At 37.2% G+C, this 26,035-nt stretch overlaps 1 protein-coding gene across 19 annotated transcripts in view; it reads right to left on the bottom strand.

The window, feature by feature from the left end:
- The window catches only part of TSC22D1 (TSC22 domain family member 1), a 129,984-nt gene that overhangs the window by 103,600 nt on the left and 349 nt on the right, over positions 1-26,035 (bottom strand). For 8 of the 19 annotated variants that reach the window (XR_013174532.1, XR_013174533.1, XM_077158291.1 and 5 more), the window contains exon 1: positions 22,438-25,665. The exons of 1 other annotated variant lie outside the window; for it this stretch is intronic. Coding sequence is in view for 11 of the 18 variants with exons in the window: in XM_077158291.1 (XP_077014406.1) it covers positions 22,438-25,286 (2,849 nt within the window). In the remaining 7 variants the exon portion in view is untranslated. Of the gene's footprint in view, positions 1-22,437; positions 25,668-25,921; positions 26,002-26,035 lie in introns of those variants that run through there. 10 more of the 19 variants (XR_013174536.1, XR_013174537.1, XR_013174535.1 and 7 more) reach the window with 5 other exon arrangements.

Below are 26,035 nucleotides of genomic sequence, written 5' to 3'. Positions count from 1 at the left end.
ATAAAAAGTTCAACTTCCTAATCCTAAAGCAAATAAAAATTTTATCAAAAGTATGACTTTTATGGGTCTCTTATGGGAGTCATTAGCTTCTAGAATTAACTTTTCAGTATAGTCAGCAGAAACTTCAAAGGTAATATCCTAAGATGATATAAATTTTAGCCAAATTATAAACCTAGCACAGATTCTCCAATGTTCTTTTCCAGAGGTTTTAAATTAATATGAAAACAAACCAGATACTGCCAAAACATCCCACTTCAAAATATTCAATTTCAAAAAGTTGAGAAATTTGCCTTTAATAAATAAATAAAAGAATAGCTTTCTTAGCCACAGCATTGTACTGACTCTGCAAGAAAAGAATAATTTATTTCTACACAAATACACAAATCTCATATGAACTATCAAGTGGAATATACATTATAAACACTAGAAGAAGGAAGAAAGCCTGGAACTTAAAAAGCATAGCATTACGCGGCTATGCACTTAATCATGGAAAGCAACTTCCTAAAAGAGAAGTTGTAGTGAAAGTGAAAAAACCATTAGAGTTTTTTAAACTTGCCACCTAGCCTAATTTCAATATTTATCAGTATTTAAAAATATATACATACATACATATATCCTCCTTATCTTTTCAGAAAAGACACCATCCTAAAAATTTTATTGGAATTCAAGTTACTCCATTAGATTTAAATGTCAACTACTTGTTGTCTATAGACAAGCAACAGAGCTAATGCAACAGTCTCTTCATAATCCAAAAAGGTATAATGTAAGATGAAGATGTAAATCAGTTAAAACCAGAAATACACAATAAAAATATTTAGAGCAGTTACCCACTATAGTTTAAAGATGAAAGACAATCATAAAAATATATCTGAATAGGGCAGGCCACAGTGGCTGAGTGGCAGAATTCTCGCCTGCCATGCTGGAGACCCAGGTTCAATTCCCAGTGCCTGCCCATGTAAAAACAAACAAAGAAACAAAATAAATAAATAAATATATCTGTATAAATTATATCAACTATAAGAAAGGATTGAAAAGGCCACCTTGAGGCCGAGGTCTAAACTAAAACATTTAAAATGTCTCTGAGTAAAATAGGCTGGTGTATTTAAAAAAAAAAAAAAAAAAAAAGAAAACCTTAATAAATCTAATTGTAATAAAAATCTCTAAGTTACTATAATTTTTTTTCATAAATAACCTAGCCCATCACTTTTATTTCTCTAGCATCTTTTTCACCTGCTTACTGTACCAGTATTAAATATTCATCTTTGTTCTCATAATGACCAATATGCTAAAGTATATTATACTTTATACCGAAAAGAAAAGAATCATCTTTCTACTTTATTTTTTATTCCAGATCTTATATTATGCTACATTCATAATGAGTACACTTGGAAAAAGATGATTATACAACTATACCAAGATATACATTTATCTTTTATGAGTTAGGCTGTCTTTAATTTCTCAGGATTCTTATTCATCCATGATATGTAAAACTATTAGTCCACAACAACAACAAAAAGATGTTAAAGAATTCAATTTAAAAGGTTCTAATACAGGCAAGAATCATCAATGGTTACTAAAATTATAGGTCGAAGTATGATGAGAAATAGGATGTGCGCATAGTCTTAAAAAGTATCTCCCCAAGACACTTGCTAATTACAAAGGGAAAAATATTAGTTTCACAGTGCAGAAATCTGGCAGATATCTCCTTAATCAAATAATCAAGATTAACATCATCAGTAATGTTAATGGGACAAATCGATAGCATGTACCTCATGATATAATACACTGAGAAGGACCTCATCATCTCTGTGGTATTCTGGTCAAAAATGCATAATTTCAATCTGACCATGAGAAAACGAGAGACAAACACAATTTGTGGGATGTTCTACAAAACAGCTAGCTAGTACTCTTTTCAAGTGCCAAGGTCATGAAAGGCAAAGAAAGAAATGAAGAATCAGCTCAGACTGAAGGAGCCTAAGGAGACATGACAACCAATTACAATATGGGATCCCGGACTGAATCCTGGACCAGAAAAAAAGGTAATTTAGTAGACAACAGTTAAAATTCAAATAAAGCTTATAGGATAGCATTGTATAAACATTAATATCCTATTTTCAATGTCTGTATTCAATTATTTGTATGATGGTTATGTAAGATACAAAAATTAGGGAAAGCTGGGTAAAGGGTGCATGGTAACACCATGTACTATTTTAGCACTTTTTGGTAAATCTAAACATTTTTTTAAAAGATCCTGAATATGGTATCATATTTTGGCACACTTATGGAATAGCTACTGAGAATCTAACAAATGTAAATTTACAGTTTTTATTATTCACATGAAAAGTTTAGTCTAATCTCTCTTAAAAACTAATCCTGATGGAAATGATAGCATTAGTGATGTTCTGTATTAATATCATAAAAGTAATCAGATGACAATGGAATTTTTTTTTTTGCTAAATAGTTTCCTATCAAGAACTTTGAGTGAGAAGAAAGTATGCTAGAGATGGAAAGAGAAAATCTCTCCTACCAACAGGAATACAATTATGCTCTTGTTAAACAATTAATGTGCACATTAATGGCAAACCTCAGCAACCATGACACATAGTGGATTAAAAACCAAAAAAAAAACTTTCAAATTAAAATTATTATATGAATTTTTCTTCCTGCATTATTAAAAATGGAGGACATTTTGCTCATCACTTTCTTTTAAATTCTCCAGAGGAAATAAAGTTTAGTGGCATAAATACCCTTCTCACATGTTTTAAAAGATAAAACTCCCATCCCAAATAATTTACCTTCATTTACAAAGTTGGTTATAAGTAAATATTTGTAGCTTTTTGTCTTTATTTTTTAACATTTATCAAGAACTCAGTGTATATTTGTAATATTATCATCACAACTGTATCAATAAAGAAACTAAAGCGCAAAATGATAAAGTAATTCACTCACTTAAGATGACGTCCTAATAAGTTGTACAGAAGAAAATTCAAAGAAGTTTGACCCCAGGATACTGAGTTTTAACTAATTCATACTTTGCAAATCATATTACTTTGATTAACAATGAACCATTACTTTTTTAAATACTTAGATGATGCTAGAATAAACACATTATTTTTCAAGCAGAATTCTGAAATATCTTCCTTCAATTTCCTTTAAGTATAGATAGATCAGATGATGGTTATTTACAATGCCTTTTCTATCAACCTATGAAAAGTTTGACAAGGCAACAGAACTTGGAAATACAGCAAAACAGAACTCAAAATCAGCAATGTAAGTAATCAGGAACAGATGTGTCTATCTGACCTAAAAGTACGCTGAAATGGTCATCAGAAATCCCTTCACTTTTTAAGTATCTGCAAAAAGCAAGACACAAAGTATTTTTCTAATTAGATATTCTAATGTACATATTTCCACGAGTCACAGCTTAATTACTTTGCCCAGAGAATGCCACCCTTCAGTTTGCTACAGAATATATAATAGTTAAATGTTGTAGTGGTCTGAAATTTAACTATATTCTAAATATTATTTACAGATAATTTACAGTATACCAAAATACCTTTCTGCATCTTCATATGAATCACCACAAATATGTTATGAGACATCTGCAGAAATACTCAACACTTTAAGAACAGGGTGCTTATCAATGACTTATCAGTGATGTGGGGTAGATTTTTAAGAAGATAGGTAAAATATGAAATTACGAAGAAAGCCTTTAATCTACTCCTTGTGGGACAGGACTCTGGCAACTGGGCTTGCAGTAGAAACAAAGTCAATATGCAGCCTCAGAAGTAAGCCCTGAAGCTGAGGGCCTCATTATACATCCATCAGAAAGGGAGAAAGCCAATTCATTCATCTACTGGAACACAACGGGAACTCCCTTCAGGACAACCTTCACTCAAATATTATGCTTTCGGCTGCTTAAGAGAACTCATGCTTCTAGAAGTTTCTACAGAAAACAGCTAATGTTATCCTATAAATAAAGAAAATGATATTCTGATTACTATATATCAATCTCTTTGGGTTTGGGCAAGTTAAGTAACATTCCCTTACCTTGATAACCTCTGGATAAACTAGGGAAACCTATACCTTTTCAATTATACTGCTCACTTTAACTTAAATATCCACAATGTGTTATTTTAAATCTACAGGTACAAGTGAACTTTTTAGAAATTTGTTACATTAAACTATGTTTTACACAGAAATTTTTCATTCATGAAAAAATCTCAAAGGATATTTTTCAAACAGCTAAGTTCAATCATTTTAATTATAAACAAATGTAAAACAATTCTAACTGGACCAAGAGCCATTGAGACCACAAGCTGTTACTAAAAGTGCTTTAGACACTGAAATTGTTAAGGATAAAACTATTCAATAGTATTTGCAATCTGGTTTGTCTGTCAACTATTCACTGGGTTATCTCAGTGATGAGACTACAAACCAGAAAAATAAAAAATATCTAACCTGATATGCTATCCTAAATCTAAATCCCAGAGGAAAAAAACTTAATCCTGGCATCCTATATGCCATTCACAGCTTTGACAGCTGCTTCTACTTTCCAAACATTCTAGGAAAAAAAAATTTTTTTTTTTAACATGGGCAGGCACCGGGATTCAAACCCAGGTCCTCTGGCATGGCAGGCAAGCATTCTTACCTGCTGAGCCACCATGGCCAGCCCTAGGAAAAAATTTTTTGATAAAGTCACAACCCATACCTGAAAATTTCAGAAAAAATATTTTCAAAAAGAAAAGTGAAAAGGTATGAAAGAAAAAGAACACCACCCCCTTAAAACAACAATTTAACACATATGATTTGATATAAGAGATACATGAAATTTAGTTAGCATTGAATTGACTAGCAAATCTCTTAAACCAAAGAGATTTGGTTTAAGTCCCTGAAAGTATCAATTCCACTGAAATGCAAGCTCTTGATTTATCTAGTCAGATCTTCACATATGGACATACATCCATTAAACAATGAAGCTAATGCTTCTTTCTTTACACGTTTTAGTCATTCCCTTAAATGTTACTCAGAAGTAACACCATATTATGGCGTTTCTAAGTAGGAAGAAAAATGTCCTTTCATTCTTGAATTCTTCAAAACTTGAATATCAAATCTCCGAAACTGTTAAATGGATCTTAGTACTTTAAGCACTGACTTCCAACAGTTTTGTGGTGTTCTATCTTAAAAGACATTCACAAAAGAACATAAAAAAATGCTGTCCCTAATCTACCGGTATATATTCAGAAACATTCCAATAACCATCTTTTCCATCCCTTTGATAAATCTTTTAGTCCCCCAAAAGACTTGTTTTTTCTCCTTAGAATTTTTACATCTCTTTTGGTAGTTTTTTCTTATTCCATCTCTCAAATGAGCATAACATAGAAAATGTACAAATAGGAGTCAAGAATATTTAATTGGCTCCTTTAGTTTGCACCAAAGATTTATCTCAGAAACAAAGAAAGTAAAGAAATGCTCTAATATTGATGGTAACTGAAGCACAGAACAAACTCTGATTACTTTCCATCTTTGAATGTTTACTGAGTTAACTAATCCTTTCTATCCTATTTTCAGATTTCCCCCCAGGAATATACTACCACATATAAATAAAGGCTATTCCTAAGGCCTGCAAACCATTTACAAAGACACAGTCAATTGTCAGTGCTCTACTTTTCAAAATACTATAAAGGTCTTTTAGATGGTCCACTTGGTATGTAGTGTTACATAGCAATAATTATACTTTTATTTCTAATATGAAATAGTTCTAATATGAAATAGTTCTGTGTAACAGAAAGGGAACTATTAGGGTGGAATAATAAATGTAGAGATGGACTCCAGATAAGGCCTGCCATCACTTAATTACATGACATTTCTCATCCATAAAATACAACATTAATATTTCCCAAAGTGTATTTCATGAGCAACTGGGTTGTACAGGACATTAAGAGGTATAATATGATCAAAAGAGTTGGATTCAATCAAATAAAACTTGTCTCTCTTCTATAAATTTTTTCAGTTTCCTTCCAGTATATAACAAAAAGCATTCCTCAAACTTCCTGGGCTCTAGAACTTTTTTTTTTCACTTGAAGTGCTAGTATTCCAAAAACACTATTTTTGACTATTTATGCTAGATTTAAAAATCTAGCTGATGGAATCTCTGATACTTAAAAAGCAGGTACTGACTCACTATCTTATCAAAAACTGATTAATTCCATTCATTCTCAGGACAAAGTTTTTGGTTCCATATGGGACTAAGATGGAACAAAGGGTCTTCAGGGCACTTTGAATGAAAAGTTTGAGACTCAACTAGGATAATGGCTTTATTTAGGAATATTAACAACCTGTTACATGATACAACATTCTTTCTAAGTATCTCCAATTAACAAAAAAGGGGAAGGAATGCTTCCCAACTTTTGTTTCTATGAATTAAAGAATTTCAAAGCACTTACAGATATAGAATAGTCCTAGCAAATTGGTATTCAGCAAAAGAATTCAACCCTGATACTTTCATTATATATTTTCTATGCTTCTAGGATAGGGGTATTACTACTGTCCTTAGAAGAAGTGAGAAAGAAGTCACCTTTTCTATAGGGATTAATTTGCTTGTGGAACCCCAGTTGAGAAATGCTATACAAAAATGTCAAATAAAAAGTACAGAATCACTAGTCAGAAAGTCTCTAAAAATGGAGGCAAGCTTTTGATGTTAATGTACAGTGCTTAAAAAAATAATCGCTCTGAGTTGCATGGTAATACTAGGAGCAGCTACTGTTTGAAGAACTATGAAGAACTAAACTAAGTGCATTATACCCTTCTCTTTAACAACACAGTTGTTTACCCAACAACAGTGCAAGGGTACCTATTATTCCCACTCAAGAGGTGAGGAAACCTAGGTTTAAAGACCTTAACTCATATACAAAGGTCATATAATGAAAAGGTAACAGAAACATTAGAGACTAAGTCTGATGTCAAGACTGATGTCACTGAATCATTTTACAGACTAGATTAACCACATAATTTGAAGTAAAAAGCTTTCATGTACACCATATACAGAAAAACAACTGAGCATAACCCAACTTAATCTGGATAACGCAGAAGGAACATCAACATCTTATGATGCTTCTTTGGGGTACCAGACAAAGCTCTCAAAGCTCAAAACCTTGCATTTATTTTTTCTTTGTATCTAGTACCTTTACTCATTATTTCTAAAATAAATTAATCAACAGAATATCAGGAAAGAACAGAAAGCCTGACAAACTAATATGACAATTTATTAAATAGCTGTGTAACTTTTTAAAATACTTTATATAGGTAGATTTACAGAGGTAGGTAACATCTGCACGTACCCTAAAGGAGGTCTGCACCAAGGGTTAACTAAGCAGTAGTGATGTCAGAGCCTCTTCCCACCTGTCTGTGCCATTCAGTGGTCTTCTAGTCCGCTCCACTTCTCTGTTCTTCTCTGCTACTTGTGTTAAGACCCTAATCCAGACTGTTGGCAATAATGGCATTTAGGTCACAAATTCATAAACTCAATTACAATACAACATGGCTTTAATGTGTCCACTGGGGAAAAAAACCTTTGTTTTCATGTTAATGTAAAGCTAATGGCAGATCCCCACAGGTTCAGAATCTGAGTACAACTGCAACGATAATAAAATCCCCTAAATAAAAGAAACAAACCTGGAAGCAGGTCTTTAACACGTATATCCATGTCACAAAAATTAACACCACTTTTAAAACATTTTATTTTCCCTGTGACTGACTGCCTACCTGAATAAGAGAGAACGGTACTTTTACGCAGTCAAAAGGATATCAAATTAAGTGAAATATCTAGGAATTCGATCAACTTGTACAAATGAAAATTACTGGCTTTCAGTAGCTTTTGACCATTTCATATTAGTGAAAAGTAGAAACCACAGAACATACAAATAAGATTTGTATTATACTACTATTAAATAATAAATTAAGCTCCTGTATCTTTTAAGATAGTTCTTTACTGCTGCTGTTCACAAGTCAAAGATAATTTCAGTTGCTTCTTTCTATAGCTCCAATGTTTATTTAATGAACAGGAACAACACAATGAAAATAAAGGAAAGAAGTTTTAAATTAAAGAACAACTAACGCAATTGTCTAAGACACAAAACAACAACAACAACAAAATCTCCCCTTCCAGAATAGAGATCAAAAGACAAGACAGGGCGGGCAATGGTGGCTTAGTGGTAGAGTTCTCTGCTGCCATGCCAGAGACCCGGGTTCGATTCCTGGAGCCTGACCATGCTCCCCCCACCAAAAAAAGGACAAGGCAAATCCTATTTTTCAACTGGATATTAAAATGTTCATATAAATTAGCATTTTCTTGATCCAATAATAAACATACAATGCTAATAAAGCTGTAAACCACTCAAAATTAAAGGTTTGAGTCATAAAATACTATTACAATTCAACTAGTTATTCAAGTGAGGTTTCTATAAAATTTGTTTTAATGTAACTTGATCAAATTAATCTTAAAGAACACAAGTATCAATCCATACTGTCTAATAAAATGCCATTAAATGAGACTAAGAAAGGCCACCAAACTGATTTATTGAAATATATCATAAAATTTAGTCTTTAATGTTCATTTAATTTTCAAAGATTGAATTCCACTGAAGCAGATTTTTCAAATTTAAAGTTTACTCGTTAACAACAAATTTGGAAAATTTAACCATTTTGCGCAGCAAATGTTTACAAAACGTATTCAGAAAATAACAATTAAGATTAAAGTGATCATCATTAGGAACATCAATTTCTATACAACTCCATAAAATAATGGCACCCTAAGGAACTACTCAAATCTCTACACTCATAGGCTGAGGACTACTTTTTATAGTTGTCAGCTGTCACCTCTGGCTACTAATCAGTAGTCTGGACAATCATCAGAATGCGGTTAAGACCATAGGCTTCAATCAAATTGCCCATGTTGGAGTACTAGCACCATCCTTTAGCAGGTACGTGACCAAGTTACCTAACTTAGTAATATTTTACCTATAATGATATATCAGCCAAAAATACAGTAAATCAAATTTTAAAACGAGCTTGCTCTCTTACAATCTTCAGGTCTCCTATGAGCTTATCATCAATCTTATATAAATTTTCAAATAAAAAAGGAGCTAATTAAAATATTAAAATTAAAATATTATGGGGTGGGCTATGGGCTATGGTGACTCAGCAGGCAGTGTTCTCACCTGCACGCTGGAGACCTGGGTTCGATTCCCGGTGTCTGCCCATGCAAAAAAAAAATTATGTACCTTCAATAACCAAGTATTAAATATACTTGCTCTTAGGAGGATTGGGGTATAGTATCATAGTTTATTATTTTGGGGCCTGGAAATGTAGGTAGGAAACTAGAAAGATACCTAGTTTGAATTTAATCCCATCTCCTCATTCTGGACCCCCTCCTGCCTGGAGCCTCAAAATAGGTAAAATTCCTAATAAAATATAACCAGATATACAAAAATGTATCTGCAAAATATAACCAGACGCATTAAAATCTGTCATTTCAGAGAATAATAAATAATGTATGGTAGATCCCCCAAAAGGAAAATAACACAATGAAGATGAAAAATAGTTTAAGATTACTCAATCAAACCCCTTATTCCAAGACTCTACAATAACATGAAACATCAAGGAAAGATAAGACATGGCCCTATGGACAAGGTGTCTCCATTTCCACCCCACTGAGGGAAAAGGAATAACTGAGTTTCTCACACCTTATACCCAATTTAGGAAGGAAGAAACGAGAAGAAACTAGAAATCCCAAGTAAATCCAGCCATGTTCCTAAAATAAAGCACTGGTCAGGGCACTAAAATGATGCCCAGATTTCTCAAACCTGCACTTAAGGCTTCTCAAAGTCAGCTTTACCATCTGTATTCCATCTGTACATAAGACGTGATCTCACCAACCTAAGACTATGTCCTATAATCTCTTCTATAAACACTCCCTGTACTCTGAACCTTTTTGGTTTATTTTCTCCACAAAAAAGACCAATCCCCCACAGTCATTAAACTCTCAAATGTCACCTCCTCAAAACAATGTGATCTTTCACTTTTTCTGACTCCCAATACTGCTTTATTAGTAACACTCATGATATATCATATTCTACCTTGTCATACTTTTCTCTATTGGGTGTCTTTCCCAAGCCATTCCCTAAAATATTTACAGCTGACTATATCAACATTGCAAGGTAAAATAAACTGAAAACAGATGAAGGAAAAAACAAACTGAAGTAAAGGACTAAATACGGCACCTGCTCTGTTTCTCTACATAGATACATACGTTTATACATACATACATACATATATACACACACACACACACATACACATGCACATATACATATATACACCCACACTTATTCCTGAATTCAACTGTAGGCTCCTTAAGGACAGGGACAGCACTGGGCATACACTTATTAAATAAATTACACTCTTTCCGATATCTAAGAGACTCTGTAACTTATGGACAATTTTCAAAAAATTCCTTTTGAAACATTCTATTTCTTTATATGTATACCTACATATAGGCATATATATCTTAAATTTTAAAACAAGTGAAAAAAGGTACCAACATGTAAAAGGATAAAAGTTAGTCTTGTGGCACTTTAAATGTCATTCAAATAATCAAATTACATTTTAACACCAATGGCAGCATTAATACTTTCCCTTTTTAAATAATTTAAGATCTAAACCATGTCCTTTTGGTGGAGCCCGTAGAGTACCCAGGGATTAGAACAGTTCAGTTCTTGCTCGTTCCACTGCCTGGATGTGACTGGCAGTAGGAACTGGGTAGTAGGAAAGAAAGCAGGAAAAGGTCTCTACAGTCACGAATGTAAAGCCCCAATCTTGAAATATTAGTTCATATTCACTTGGATTTCTTTTCATTACTAAATGTATTTGGGGCATATCTGCTTTGGATTACAAACATGGATAAACTCTAAGAAAATTCATTAAAACCTCCAAAAATTCTACCTTAAGGTTAAAATCACTTATCCTAAGACCTTTAAAATTGTAGCTATGGTTAACAGCTTTTCTGGGAAATTAGGTTAATTTTTTTTTTTTCCTCAAAAGAAGAGAAACATATTGCTTTGAGGGATCACTTAGGCAAGTACATACAGTATTTTTATAACTCGAGGAATTTGCTAACTTAAAGATTCCTGTGGAAATCACTATCTCCTTAACTTATTTCTCCTTCATGCACTAACAAATAACAGAGAACTTATCTTCTTAAAAACTAACTGGTCCTTTTACTTCCAATTGTTCCCCTATTCCAATCCAAACTACAAATTCCTGTTAAATTAATCTGCCTTGAACATCTCGGCCTTCAATCATTCCCTATTGTTCTTCAGACAAATTTACTTTTGTTGAATCCAACTGTTGCCTCAGTGGCCCAGGATGTTTTCCTTATTCACCCCATTTTTATTAATATTTTCCTACCAGAAATATTCTCCACCTCAACTTTTAAGTCAATTTGAATAATGTTGCTTTCTTGACACACCAAAGGTCAATTCTATCCCCTCTATGAATTTTGAATACAATTTCCTGTATCATTTTGAAGATCAGAGTTCTATTTACTGGCTAAGAAATATTTGATAGCACTCTTTCAGTGAGTTCACTTAACCTCTCTGAACTTATTCCTTCATCTATAAACCAAGAGTTGAATGACATCTCAAGATTTCTAGCTCTAAATTTCTGATTCTTCAATTTCTCATTTCATGTTGCTTAAAACTATTACTTGGCTTTAGCATGCCATATATTTTCCCCAGGTATATGTTTATGCAATTCTTGAGGACAAAAATCATGCTTGATTATACCTTTGCCTATACCATTAATAGATTTAATGATATACACCAGGCATTTACTCAATAACTATATCCATTTGCTATGCAGTGGGAAGAGGTGGGGAAAGAGAAAATTTAAAATAACACAGTAACAAATCTGAGAAGAACTGAACCTTAATTCAGACTATCAAAATGACTGTGAGCTGAATGGTAAAAAGATGGCAAAGTATTTAGAAGTGATTATATTCCTATCTTGGAAGCTTGTATTTTCTTCTGCTACATATATGAATTCATTTATTCAACAAATATTTCAGAACTAAACCATGAGCTAGGCACTATTCCATGCACTTGGATTATAGCAGGGAGCAGCGCAGGTCCCCACTCTCATGGAAAGTATACTCTTGAATACAGGAACAAGAGCAGCCAAACTTCCCAAGATCAGAACAAGGGATTTTTATGACATAAATGCATAATACATAGTAGGAACACATGTATAATTATTGACTGAACAAGCAAACCCAATATTCTTTCTTCATCCATGAAGCTGGAACAAAAGTATCCTATCAACATTAAGACTATTCAGACTCAAGAGAAAATAATCTATTTCAAAGTGCTTTGTTAAAAACCCAAAAGCAGGATTTTATTACTATCAGCATTAAAGACATATCATAGGTAATGTCATACATATATGACAGGTAAAATGTAATGCTAGTTATATCAACTGTCCATGTAATGCTAGATATTATATCAACTGTATGTGTTTATATCTTCAAAGCACCCCTAACTAGTCGATATTGGCTGTTGGTGTGACTTACACCAACAAAGCCTAGTAACCAAAGAAATGAGGTAACTCAGTGAGTGGAAGAGAATGTATTTCAATCAGTAAACAATTTTATAAATCAAGCCATTCACAATTCACTCAAAAAAGAACACTCAGCCATATAGAAAGGGTATCTGGAGCTCTCAACCTGAGGAGCCAACTGAGATTACAAAAATGGTGTGGGAGGCCTGGAAGAATAAGGCACTATTTTGTCTGTCTTCTCCACAATGAGCTCAGGGTCACGGTTTGCTCTATGGCACTGTGCAACCTGCATGAGGAAGGGCAATACCAGTCACCAGGATCCACACTTAACCCTTAAAAAAATCAAGCCAGGAACTTTTCTCCCAATTAGCAAACATACAATGGTTTCAAACTCTGGTGATCAGGTTTAACACTGATATTCACAAAAAGAATGTGAAAACCTCCCCAAGAGAGCTCAAAACTAGAAGCCTCAGATTATCACTGTAATTCGAAATCAGATTCCACATTTTCCCTTCTGTTTTTAATTGCTTCAACTTTCAAACCAAAGGCCTCATCTCTTAATAGTTTTACTCTCACTTAATACCCATAGATAATCAACAAAAAGTTTATTGCTAATTCTTGCCACTACCAAACTTTATTCATGGCTCCTCTCCCTCTGTATAATTCATAACTTACTGGTTTAACAAGTAATTAGAATAACCATAAGTAAAATCACAGAAAGTTTAAATAAGTAATTAATTCACTGCTTACTCAACTGTTTAATAAAGAAAACTCTAAACACAAACAAGTGGCATTATACAAGTTAAACGTTTATACTTTGAACAGCTGAAACTGCAGCAAAGCACATTAAATAAATGAGTGGCCATCTATAAAATTCACAAACTGGAGGATTTTTATCGGCATAAATGTAAGTAAATGCAAAATAAATATAATATTAAAATTAAAAAATACTTGATAAAAGCAGAAAATAATCACGACATTTATGGCTTACAAACAGCAAAAAAGTAAATCAAGTAACTCTCAATCATCCCCATTAAAGGAAAAAACAGTTATGTCACATGATAATCTATAAAAGGACTTACTGGTAGTTGAAATATATAATAGTGATATATTTCATATTCTTATGCCATATTAAAAAACTTTTTCTTTCAATTATTTACAAGTAGATTTTTCCCGCGTATATACTATGCTTTCAGATACTGAGAAACTTGGGATATACAGAATCCTTGTTTATAAACCTAAAATCATCAAAAAGATAATCACAAATAAAAAATTAATTACAAACTGTAATGAGCATTATGAAAGAAAAGAACAAGAACTATAAAACAGAGTGGCAAAGAGCCTAAATTTAGAATGGTATGCCAGAAAAGACCTCTCAAAGTCACAGCTAAGCTTTAAGAATGAATAGGAGGGAAGATGGCTTAGGTGAGGTTCTGGTTAAAGAAACAGCCTGTGCAAAAGCCTAGAGGAAGAAAGCAAGTATGGTAGATGGCAAGTTAAGGAACTGAAAGGAAGCCACATGCCCTTGGAATGAGGAAAGGGGGCAGAGGAGTGGAGAGTGGCATGTTATGAGGCCAGAAGTAAGCAAAGGACAGGAGTAATTATCTTAAAAGAAATGGGAAATCATGTATGATCATTCTGTAAACCCACAACTTTTTAATAAAAAAATAGATCATAAAAAAAAACTTTTAAAAGAAATGGGAGAGCTTTAAGGTGTTTTGGCTGAATGACCTGAATTTCCATTGTAATACCAATGACTACAAGATGCAATATTAAATAAAGGCAAGGCTGTATGCAGGAGCATAAGATGTTATCTTAGCCCAGAGTTGTGACAATAGAGATGAAAAAAAGATGAATTCAAGGTATATTGATGGTGAAGGTCAGCATATATACAGTGAAGAAAAGGCAACTACTAAGAATTATTTCCAGGTTTCTAAAGTGAAGAACTACAGTAAAAAATGACATATATTAAAATGACTGAAGAGGAAGGAAATTTGAAGGTAGGGTAATCAAGAGTTAAGTTCGTGTTATGTTGAGATGTGAGAAGCCTATGAGAATCCAAGTAGAGGTATTATAAAGGCAGGTGACTGTATCAGTCCAAGGCTAGTAAGAAGTCTAAGGCAGGCGGGCCACGGTGGCTCAGCAGGCAAGAATGCTTGCCTGCCATGCCAGAGGACCCAGGTTCAATTCCAATGCCTACCCATGTAAAAAAAAAAAAAAGAAGTCTAAGGCTATTGATACCCACTTGGGAACTGTCAGCATACAGACTGTATGTGAAGCCATGGCAACAGATGACTACCTAGGGAAAGGGCGGTAACGAAAAGGGCTCAGATCCAAAGAAACTCCCAATACTGAGAGTCTGAAAGAGGAGAGGAATTTAAAAGGGAGACTGAAAAGGACTGACCAGAAAGGTGGCAAGAAAACCAAGAAAGATATAGAAAGCAAGAAGAGAGTTCATGTTTCAAAAAGGAGGGAAGGGCGGGCCACAGTGGCTCAGCAGGCAGAGTTCTCACCTGCCATGCGGTGACTGGGTTCGATTTCCGGGGCCTGCTCATGCAAAAAAATAAAAAAGGAGGGAAAACACAGGTCAACCAGGTCTAAGGATCCTGAAAGGTGAAGTTAAGATTTCCAGCTCAAACTGACTGATAAGGAAGAAACAGCTGAGAAAAAAGGCATTTTAATGAAAGCCAACCCAGAATCTAAAACTAATTAAAAATGACTATTTTAAAAAGTGAAAATATGCTTTAATTTTCCCTTATGTAGGTTTCTTTCAATGAGCCATTAAAGCATATTCTTACCAAGCCGTATTCTACCTTAACTACAGTGACATGGCAAAAAAAAACACCACCAAGTTCTAATATTGCAGCATGGTTCTAATATTGCAGCATGGCTCTAATGTTGCAGTGCCAGAACAACTCATGCTTTGCAGTTTCATATTTTCAAATTAAACTTTCTAAACAATAAATAAAATCTATTTGTTTTGCAATTTTGAAGCCAATGTTATAAGCACTGAATTTAAATTATTAAAAAATCAAAATAGTCTCCCTTAAAAGATAATTTCCATAACTTGCAAAAAAATTAAAAAGACATGTATTAAATTCATTTAACATCTACGTCTACTGCAGTCCAGAAACACCACTCTGACAATCTCCCCCAGTATTTTCTCACTATAGGCTTATAAAAGTAAACGTTGATATGTTTAGTAATTTCGTTATTTGTATTATTACACAATGAATGAAATCAATGAAGCAATGTAGCCTGTACTCTTATATTTTTTAGCCCTCTAATATTGAGAGCCTCAGCCTTACCTACAATTGGTTTCATTAGTAGAAAGAGCACTGGATTTTGAATTGAAAACAGTTTTTAATCCTAGTTCTTCTACTTTACTGCCGTATATGTAACCTTAGATAACTTACTTGGCATCTAAGGCTTCAGTTTATTCACCAATAAAATGAAAAAAACTTAATTTATGATGTTATTCAGTTGGTTAAATGCGATAATAAATATTAACTGACTTTAAATCTAAACTTTCTCAATCACGTCTGCAAACTAAAATACTATATTACATACCATTCTTATTTCTGCTAGATTATGCCAAACAACTCCACTCTTTAAATTTATGTCATTATAGACGATATCGCACAGCAATGGCTTTTTTAAAATTAGCATCAGTTTTTACACTTAATAGTGCAGATTCTATAGTGGAGATAAATGTGTAAAGAAAGTAAACACATCTTTCCCTAAAACCTCACTAAAATGACAGAATAGGAGTTTTTTTAAATATAAAAATATAAGCCCACAAAATTGGAAAGAAAGGGTGAAAAGACAATAGCAACAAAAACTTAAAAGCTGGGAAGCAGATGGTTGAGTGACAAATGACTTAGCAAACAAGGAAAATCAAATCTTTAGCAAACAGTAGAGAAAGCCAAGAACAAACCCAATTTAAACTGCAAAATTCCCAAAAGACTCAAGAATTGGCAGTACTGCATACATCTGAAGTGGGATGTAGGATGGGGAAGGGATGCTAAATAAGGAAAATTGTTTAAAAGTCAACCAGCCCCACATATCTCAACTAACCTCTCCTCCTCGTCCCCCCCCCCAACACAAGATAAAAACTAGTTATATTGTTTGAAGAAGATAAAATGTAAGATCTCAAGACTGGACTGAGGTAATCTGTCACGCAGAAGAAAGGATAAAATAATGAAAAAGCGGCAGGGGGTGGAAATCTTGTGAAGAAATGCACACGGGGATGTCCAAACTTCCCAAGACCTCTTACCCCACCTGCCCTCCAGAAGGCTTTCAGACAGGCCTTCACTCTCTAGGCAAGAAATCAGTGTAGCCTTCTCTGGGGAATATAGCCAGCCTGGAAGAAAGATACCAAGATACTGACCACAGAGTCCCCCCACCAAGAAGCCCACTCAGGTCACCAGACAGTGAAGCCAACAGTTGACAATGACAAGCCTCTCTGAGAATTTCTAATCTACACTTTAGTGCTCTATTCTTACATATGATTACCACACATGTAAGGAGAGTTTGTAAGATGAAAAAGAAAGACCAAAGCAAACAAAAAGAAAAGGAAACCTGGAGGAAAACAGACTACACACGAGAAGAAAACTTAAAAAAAAAAAAAAACAAAAAAACTAACATTTATATTATTCAGATAGTTAAGAGAAAGTACTGTCATGAAATTAGAATAGCATAGTACTTAAAAGGAGCAAACAACAAAGGGCTCTTAGAAATTAATTTCATGATAAGAATACATAACAGAAATAAAAACTCAAAAAAAGTAGAGATGGAAAAGAGGAAAGAAGATTTAAGTGAAATCAGAGTACAGCCAGAAAGTCTTTCCAAATAAGAGGAGTTTAAGAAAAAGAGAAAAGAATCAACAACCTCATTCAAGAAGAAAATCCCAGAATTAAAAGATGTTTCTAGACTGAAAAGAGCACACACCAAGAACTCAGCACCTTGGATGAAGACAGAGGCACAGCAGGGGCTATTTTTGTAAAATTTTAGAACAATGGAAACACAGTTAAAAATTTAAAGGCTATTAGAAATTTAAGAAAGGGTGGGAAAGACAAGGAAAGGGAAAGAAATGAAAAAGAACACACACACAGCACACAATACATCAGAAGCCAGAAGGCTTCAGACTTCTCAAAAGCAATATGGAAGTTAGAAAGTAATGGAGCAAAACTTTAAGACAATGCATTTCCCACTTGGTATTCTTTCCTCAACCAAAGATTCAAACAAGTACCAGGGTAAACCACAGTCATTTTAAATTAACATCAAGGAAAACAGAAATGAAGACAAAGTGGGTCAAAGGAAAAACGGAGATACACCACAGGATTAAGTGAAGGGAATCCAGTGAAGGAAAATAGCTATGTTCTAAGTTTCCTGAGCAACCAGTTCAGAATGGAGGTCAGAGGCTATAAGAGAAACATCCTCATAAGATAAAACCGGTAACAATATATGATAAGTAAGAACATCTTTCAAGAGACAAGGGTGAAAAGTTGAGTTAGTGATAAATTATAGGGAAAATAAAGCAAGGAAAAATGAACAAGCAAGACAACGGACTCCAGCCAGATCACGCTAGCAGTGACAAGCCAAACTGCAAATTTCACATCAAATCTTTAGCCCCCCTACTTTGTAAATACAAGCAGACAATCAAGAATTACTAAACATCTGAGGAAAGGCTATATCATGAAAGGAAAAGCTCAAAATATACAAAAAAGGGGAAAAGACAACTTGCAAGAAACAGAATGTTGTTGATAGATGAAAACGGGGTGGGGGGGGCAAACCACTAACAAGTTTACATACTAGATAGCTGGGGATGAGGTGTGAGAAGGGAGGTGGCCACAGGACATTGCTCAGGGAAGGAAAAGTAGTCATATTTTACAATACTGAACCATCAATAGTGATGTAATCATAATTTCGATAAAACTGTTGGGGAGAGGGACCAGGTGGGTAGATGGTGACAAAAAAAGTTAAATTTAAAACCAAAAATGAAAGCAAGAAGTATTTTCTTTAATCAACACTTATATAAGGCATATGAGATCAGACACGTCCTAAGGGCTTTCCAAACTCATCTAATTCTTGTAACAGCCCTATGAACTAGGTATTATCATCCCTGCTTTTACAAATAAATTGAGGAATAGAGAGGTTAAGCGATCCAGTGTTAAATAAAACTAGTAAATGACAGAGGAAGGATCAAACCTAGGTAGTCTACTTCCAGAGTCCAGGCTATCTTGCACATCTTGTAGCAATATGAGGATGTCATTTAGAGAATAGGAGGTAAATAATTACAATGAGCATCTAAAACAGGTGAAAGTGTGATTGCTTCTGGGAACGGTAAAAGGGATAAGAGGTTTTAAAAAAAAAAAATAGCCTCAAATTATGACTCTAAACTCTGCACTTACAACTTAAAGAAAAAATAAAACTTTATTTAGAGTCACAATTAATACTTTATCTGATACAACCAACCTCAGTGGCAGGTACAAAGAATACTATTCCCATTTTATAGATAAGAAAACTCTCATTTTCCTCTAACAAATATCTGAGAATTTACTAAATACCCACAGGGACTGTGTTTAAAGGACAGCCACATCAATTCACCTCAAGGAACAACAAAGAGAGGTACAAAAAAGCAAGTCTTTGTATTCACTTCTTTTCAAATCCTTGCATAAATGAGATGCTCCAACATCTCTAAACAGTTGTGATTAAGATGAAGGGCAATATAAATTTTAAAACATGAATAGAAAAACACACTGCAATTCAAGCAGCAGAGAAAGGTCTGCTTGTTAATTCGTTCAAAAAATATTTAGTCCCTGTCCTTGAGGAACTCAGTCTTGTGGGGAAGATGGGTAAAAAGATAAATTATAGTTTAACATGTACAGTGCTTAAATACAGGAATGTTAGAAAGAGCTAAGGAAACAACATTCCCTGGGGAAAGAGAATGCTTGAAGGAATATCTGTGCTGAGTCTTGAAGGATGAATAGAAGCCTGACCAATTTAACAAAAGAAATGATACTAACAATTACAAAACAGAAAATTTCACATCTTGGTGTGAATTATCACATCTTGGTGAGGAAGAAACATCTTTCTCCCTTGTTATAAAGTTAAGTTCATGTTAAAAAGGCTAAAATAAAACCTTTTTACTGAGTGACTTTTTAAAAATAAAAGATAATATATAATCTTAATGCTTTGATTCATTTTCTAATCTTTATGGTCTCTGTGGCAACTGAAAGCATTTTCCACATGTCTAATGCACATTTTTCAATCTAAAAGTTTAAGGTATTATTTCAAAAGATGATTAAATAATAATCAACCCTTGTTTGTACTACCACCAGAAAGTTATATTGTAAACCTACTTCCTAAGTCATGATATCAAAATTGAATGCACCCCTTCTCCTTTCTCCCACAAGAGACTAATGGTGGCCAAGTTCCAGATGATATAAGTGACAAAGCAGCTCATATGGGGAGAAAGACGAAAAGAATTTTCTTTAATAATTTAATATCCTTTTTCCTCTTTGAAGTTATCTTCAAATTCCCTTCCAAGAACAAATTTAACTGAAACAAACATTTCTTTTTCCATCTTTAATGACAGAAGAAATAATCTGCAGTAAAACACAATAATATATGTGTATAATCCTTTCTGACCTTTTAAGCTATTTCAGGGGTGAAAATGTTTAACTTTTGGGACTTGAGGATACCTCTGGAAAAAAAATTTTCCAGTTGTGGTGACTAACTTTGATGTTAACTAACAAACATAAGTAAATTCAAAGCAGGTACAGTCTGAAAACACTCAGGTTACTTTAAACCAGCATTTCTCATCACATTTCTCAGGATCTCTTCATGTCCCTTCCTAGAATTCCTAACCTTCACACATAGTTTGCCCCTAATTAATCCTTATCTCAATTACTATCTAAAAAATTAATTTTGTACTAATATCTTAATCTGTGAAATCTGTGGGTCTATTCCTACAGTTAAAACCTAGTTGTAAGTCATAACATCTAGCTTTAAATGTCTGGAATAGCAAGCTGTAGAAAGCCCTATCATGCCCTACCACACTACCAGGAAGGGAAAAAAAATAAAAGTCATGCCAGGAGACCACAAATGGTAATTAACGAAACCTTGGCAGGTTTGGCTGTGCAAAATGTGGATTTTCATTTGCGTATTTCAGCCCTACTCTAAAAGTAGCATCCACATAATCTACCTGTTTTTATAGGGACTTCACTTGGATAAAACATTTTAGATTTTTAAAACACTGATATCTGGAATATATTTTCTCTAAATTAAAATTACTGGCAAATACCAGTATTTAATGATAAAAATAAAACTTTACCAATAATTAGAATGGGACAGTAAGGACATTACTTCATAGAAGTATACCAATTAAAGTACAGTTTCACATGCATGATACTAAAATATCTGATGAGGTAAACAAGATTTTAATTAAATGACCATTAGAAAAATATTGAAAGGTAAAATTTTAAAGTGTTTCAATTAACCAGGTCTTTGCCTTATGTATCTTAAGCAACTAAAAGTATCATGAAAACCTCAGTGAAACACATGGCCTTTGTGTTCTTTTTCTCAAACTTGCAATTATTTTTGAAATAGGCTAAATTCTTCCTCAGTGAGAGCCACAAACATATATGTAAAATACAGATACTTCAATTGTTTTTATTAAAGTTCAATCACAAAAATCTCTAATAGTAAATATCTTGCAAAGTTTATTCAAAATTCCACAGTGAAAATGAGTAGCATCTGACATCACTCCTATGATATTATTTTGATCAGTCCGTCACAGACTGGTAAATTTGTAAAAAGGATATTCCTTTCACAACCAGTTTAGTTTAAAAGTAATGTAGAATCATGAGAGACTCCACAACTTTTCAAGCCAGTCAGCTTCAAAGACAATTGATTCTATAAACATTATTAGCACATTATTTCCAATCTGAGAACACAGTGGCTTAAGAACAGATTTTAGGCTTTATAGTTTTTGTTTGGGTTTTTTTGTTTGTTTGGTAAGGCAAGAAGGGAACAGGTGGACCAGAAGAGCAGGGGAATAAGGTCTTATTCTCACGCCTCTGTAAGCCCAACCCTCCAAGACCTTCTTTCCTTACTCTTTAAAATGGCTACCACCTTCGTCTATCAGGCACAAGAAAAATATTCAGATAAACTGGTTGTCTGGACAGTGCAAGCCTTTCTCCCTTGCAAAATATTTAAGATTCCTATTCCTTTACTGCTCATATAAAATGACCATTGAATAAGTACACAAAAGTTGGTCAATTACAGTATGAGGGTTTTCCTATCACATACTTTGCGATAGTATCTGGCTAGAAAAAGCAGACAGCATTAGCCATCACAGACTACGATCAAACACAGTAGAATGGAAAAAGGATTAGTAGTAAAGGAGAAACAAACGTGGAACCACAAACCCTCTAGAGATGATCATAAGGACTTCAGTAACAAAAAAATGGATTAACCATTGTTGGGGATTACCAAAATTAAGCTTTTGTTAATTGCTAATCTTTCTAAAAAGCATCTTACAAATAAGAAAAGCCACTTGGGGCCCTGGCACATACTTTTAATATGAACAAAAACTATTCTGACAAATATTGTTTACATGTGAAATTTATGCCATTTCCTACCCATTCTGAAACCATTCCATGACACGCTTGCTCTAAGAAAACACTTACCATGAAAATGCATTTTCGCAAACAAAAATGAAAACATAAAGCGCTTCAGACTATCTTTATGCATATACACAGCTACTAAACAGAGTGACTGGATTTGTCGAATGTCTGCAGAAACAGAGCATGATCTTACCTCTCATCCTCGCCATCCACCAGGGGTGTCGTCAGCGGTAGCACCTTCAACGGGAAAAGAGAAGCAGAGGCTGCTAGGCTGCTGCTACTCCCATCTGAAACTGCTGACATTCCCCCACTGTCACCACTGATAGTCTGAGGTAAGCCAACTAAGGAGGGTTCCACTGGGCGCCTGGCATCTTCGATTTGGCTTCCAATTGCCTGAGCTAATGATTGTGCAGAGAACTGAGAACTTACTGGGATCTGCTGTGCCAAAGGCAAATTTACATTAGTCGCTGTCAAGGGAGGCTGACTAACACTTTGAACCAAATTACCATTTTGGGTGGCGGGGGCTTGTGCTATATTCTGTGGTGGAACCAAGTTTGTCGGGGCAGAGGGCATTCCAGAAGGAACAGATGAACTAACCTGATTTGTAACAGAAATACTACTAGCTGAGGGCAAAGGACTAATTGTGGGCAACTGCTGCGAAACAACTCCTTGAGCTACTGATTCTACTCCTTGTGGCTGGGGAGGCACAGTTAACAAAGTACTCTGGGGTGCAACGACCAATTGTTGAGGAAGGCTTGAAGTACTAGTTTGAATTCCCTGAAGAATAATCCCAGTTTGAGCAGGTGGAACTACTTGTGAAGTTGGAGGAGCACCTTGCTGAATAACTGAAGGTGTGACGGGGGTGGAGGGCTGCTGCCCTGCAATAGGTATGTTTGCTTGTTGACCAATGTTTACCATCTGACTGCTAGTCGGTACAGCAGACACTGCTGTTGGAGCCTGGCCCATGGGCTGGCCAGATGCCCCTGCAGGTTGTGCTTGGACTGCTGGGGGCTGCACTGACAGCTGAACACCCTGGGGCTGAGCCACAGGGATCACTGCTCCTGCTCCCACCCCTGCAGAACTGGGCTGTCCAGAGGATACTGCCGCCTGAAGAATAGGCTGCTGTTGTACATACTCTGGAGTGGGATTTTGAGTCACTGATTTACCATGGCCTGGGGCCATCTGTGTAGGAACAGCTGGTTGCTGTTGTCCGTACTGTAACTGCTGGGGTGGTGGCCCTGGAAGGGGAGTTTGCACTGGAGGAGCCATTTGAGAATATGGCAGTTGGGGTTGAGCCAAAGTGGAAATGGAAGGCTGCTGAGCTAAAGCTGAAGTTACACCAACAACGTTAACAGGCGATGGCTGGATACCAGGTGCAGCACTGATAGTGGCTTGCAGAGGTACTGGTTGAAGACCTGGCTTTTGCGGATAGCTCAATTCTTGAGACTGTAATTGTACTTGGGAGATCTGTGACTGAGAAACACTCTGTGGTATACTTGCTGCTGAGATACTCTGTGGACCAGTGCTACTGAAATCCATCTGTTGAGGGGCCACACCTTGAGGAGCTGGTGGTGGTGGTGGCTGCTGCACCACCACGGCAGGGGCTCCCATCTCTCCACTTCCCACACTCTCCGTGTAGTGACTCAGTGTGCTGACACTACTGCTCACGGAACTCCCACTGGTGCTCTCCCTCTCAGAAGTCACCTCTGCTGGGTTCTGTTTTACCGTCTCCACTGCTTTATTTACCACCACACCTTCGGTGGCAGGTACAGTGTTTTCTTTTTCGTAGAACTCAGTGCAAGTCCACCTGCCTTTCTTAAAGGGCTCAGAACTGGTATCTAACTTAACGACCCGGAACCTGGATGTGTTGACCATCGGTTGTGGCTGCTGACTGGAAATGGGTCCCACAGCCATCCCAGCGGCCACGTTAGGGATATTACCCACAACGGAGGCAGAGACAGTTCCATTGCCCATGCCACTCAAGATATTCACATTAATGCCAGCTCCGGGCCCACCGCTCACACTAGCAGCACTGGGAATATTACTCGTACTTACATTAGCATTCCCAAGCATGCTGCTGGCCACGTTAGGATTAAAACCACCCACAGCAGGAAGGTTTACATTATTCACTGTGTTAGTGCCAGGAACAGAATGTATACCTAGACCGCCAGGAGTACTCGAAGTGCAGACATTAGTCATTACAGATGCAGGTGACCCACTTGATGATACAGCACAAGTTGGTGCAGCTGGTACAACACTGTCCGAGCTTCCAGTTGTAGAGAGTTTTCTGGCTATTGGGCTGGTGGGGGGTCCTCCAGGGATGGGTGCACCGGCCACCCCGGCGTGTGCGGGATGGTGGTGCCCGTGGTGGAGGTGGTGCCCATGACCGTGGTGGTGGTGATGGAGGTGGTGGGGGTGGGCGCTGCCATTGATCACAACATTCTGCGGTGGAAGGTGAGGCAGATGAGTCTGAGGAAGGTGGGGCTGGTTGGGAGAGACGGCCCCAGGTGTCTCGGCTTCCTGGAAGTTATTCAGAGTCTCCTCCGAAGAGCTGCGTTCTGGTTCCCCTAAATCAGTAGCCCTGGAGAGTGACACGTCAAGGATCTCGGAGGAAGACAGATCCTCCGTGTGAGATTCATCCAGGTCGTCATAGCTCTCTGTGTCCTCTGCTATACTGTTGTTCGAGCTGATGCTGGCGGAGATCTGAGCTGGAGTAACGCTTGTTATCTGGAAGCCACTTTTCTTCTTCATCTGAGTTCCGCCTGGCGCAAGAGGCTGTGCCTGCAGCTGAGCCTGCGAAAGCAGGTTCAGGCTTTGTGGGGGCGGAGGCTGTGGTCCCGACGAAGAGGCTGCAGGGGGCGGCGGCTGGAGCAGCGACGGGGGCGGCAGATCCTCGGCAGATGTGGCATGACTCCCGACGCCGGTACCTGCTGCGCTAAGCGCAGAGGCGCTGCCGCTGCCGCTACCCCTTCTCGGGAACATTGCCGGGTGCGCCATCTTCCTAGCGCTCACGTCGGCGGCGGCCTCCGGCGGCTGGTGCATTGTGTTGGGTACTGGGGGGCGGAGGAGGCAAGTGCAATTTCCGTCTGCACCGTAATCTTTGTATTCAAGACGCCGGAGAGGAAAACCGGACCCCACGCTCCGCCTGGCTCGATTCCTCCTCCTCCTCCTCCTCCTCAGCCGAAGGCACAGGCGCCGGTCGCTTCTGCCTCCGGGGGCGAGCTTCGGGAAGGGAGGACGAACGAGGGTGAACAAGGCTGCCGGGGACCCGAAGGGGGGACCCCTCAGTCCTTCGCCCTTCGCTTTCCCCTCTAGTCTCACACCCCACCCACCCCCCCTTTATATTCCCCTTCACGTGGGGTGCGGGGCAGGAGGGAGGGAGCGAGCGAGCGAGCGGGGGAGGGGAGCGGGGCTGGGGGTGAGAGGAGACCGAGGGATGCCCACCTTCCGCGGCCAAGTCGCCAACTCGGAAGCCACCTCCACCCGCTCCTCCCGCCGCGGCGCCAGCGGCGGCTGCAAAGCCCTCCCGGCCGCGCTGCACGAAGACGGCGCGGAGCGAGTCCCGCCCGCCTCTCGTCGGCGCCGCCGTCGCGGACGAGCCCCGAGCTCAGGGGCGCTCAAACCTCCCCTCCCAGTCCCGTCGCGCCCGCTCCGCCCTCCCCCCACGCCCCGCGGACCCTTTCAAACCCCCTGGGCTCGCGGCGGCTGCTCCGAGGGGAAACGCTGGCCGCGGCTGGGGCCGAGGCGGCGAGGCTGCGAGCTGAGCGGCGGCGGCGGCGGCGGGGCGCCCG

Source organism: Tamandua tetradactyla, chromosome 4 (genome assembly GCF_023851605.1).
Source record: "Tamandua tetradactyla isolate mTamTet1 chromosome 4, mTamTet1.pri, whole genome shotgun sequence".
Taxonomy (NCBI): domain Eukaryota; kingdom Metazoa; phylum Chordata; class Mammalia; order Pilosa; family Myrmecophagidae; genus Tamandua; species Tamandua tetradactyla.
Note: the sequence above shows the minus strand (reverse complement) of the source record. Positions and strands in the feature narration are given on the sequence as shown.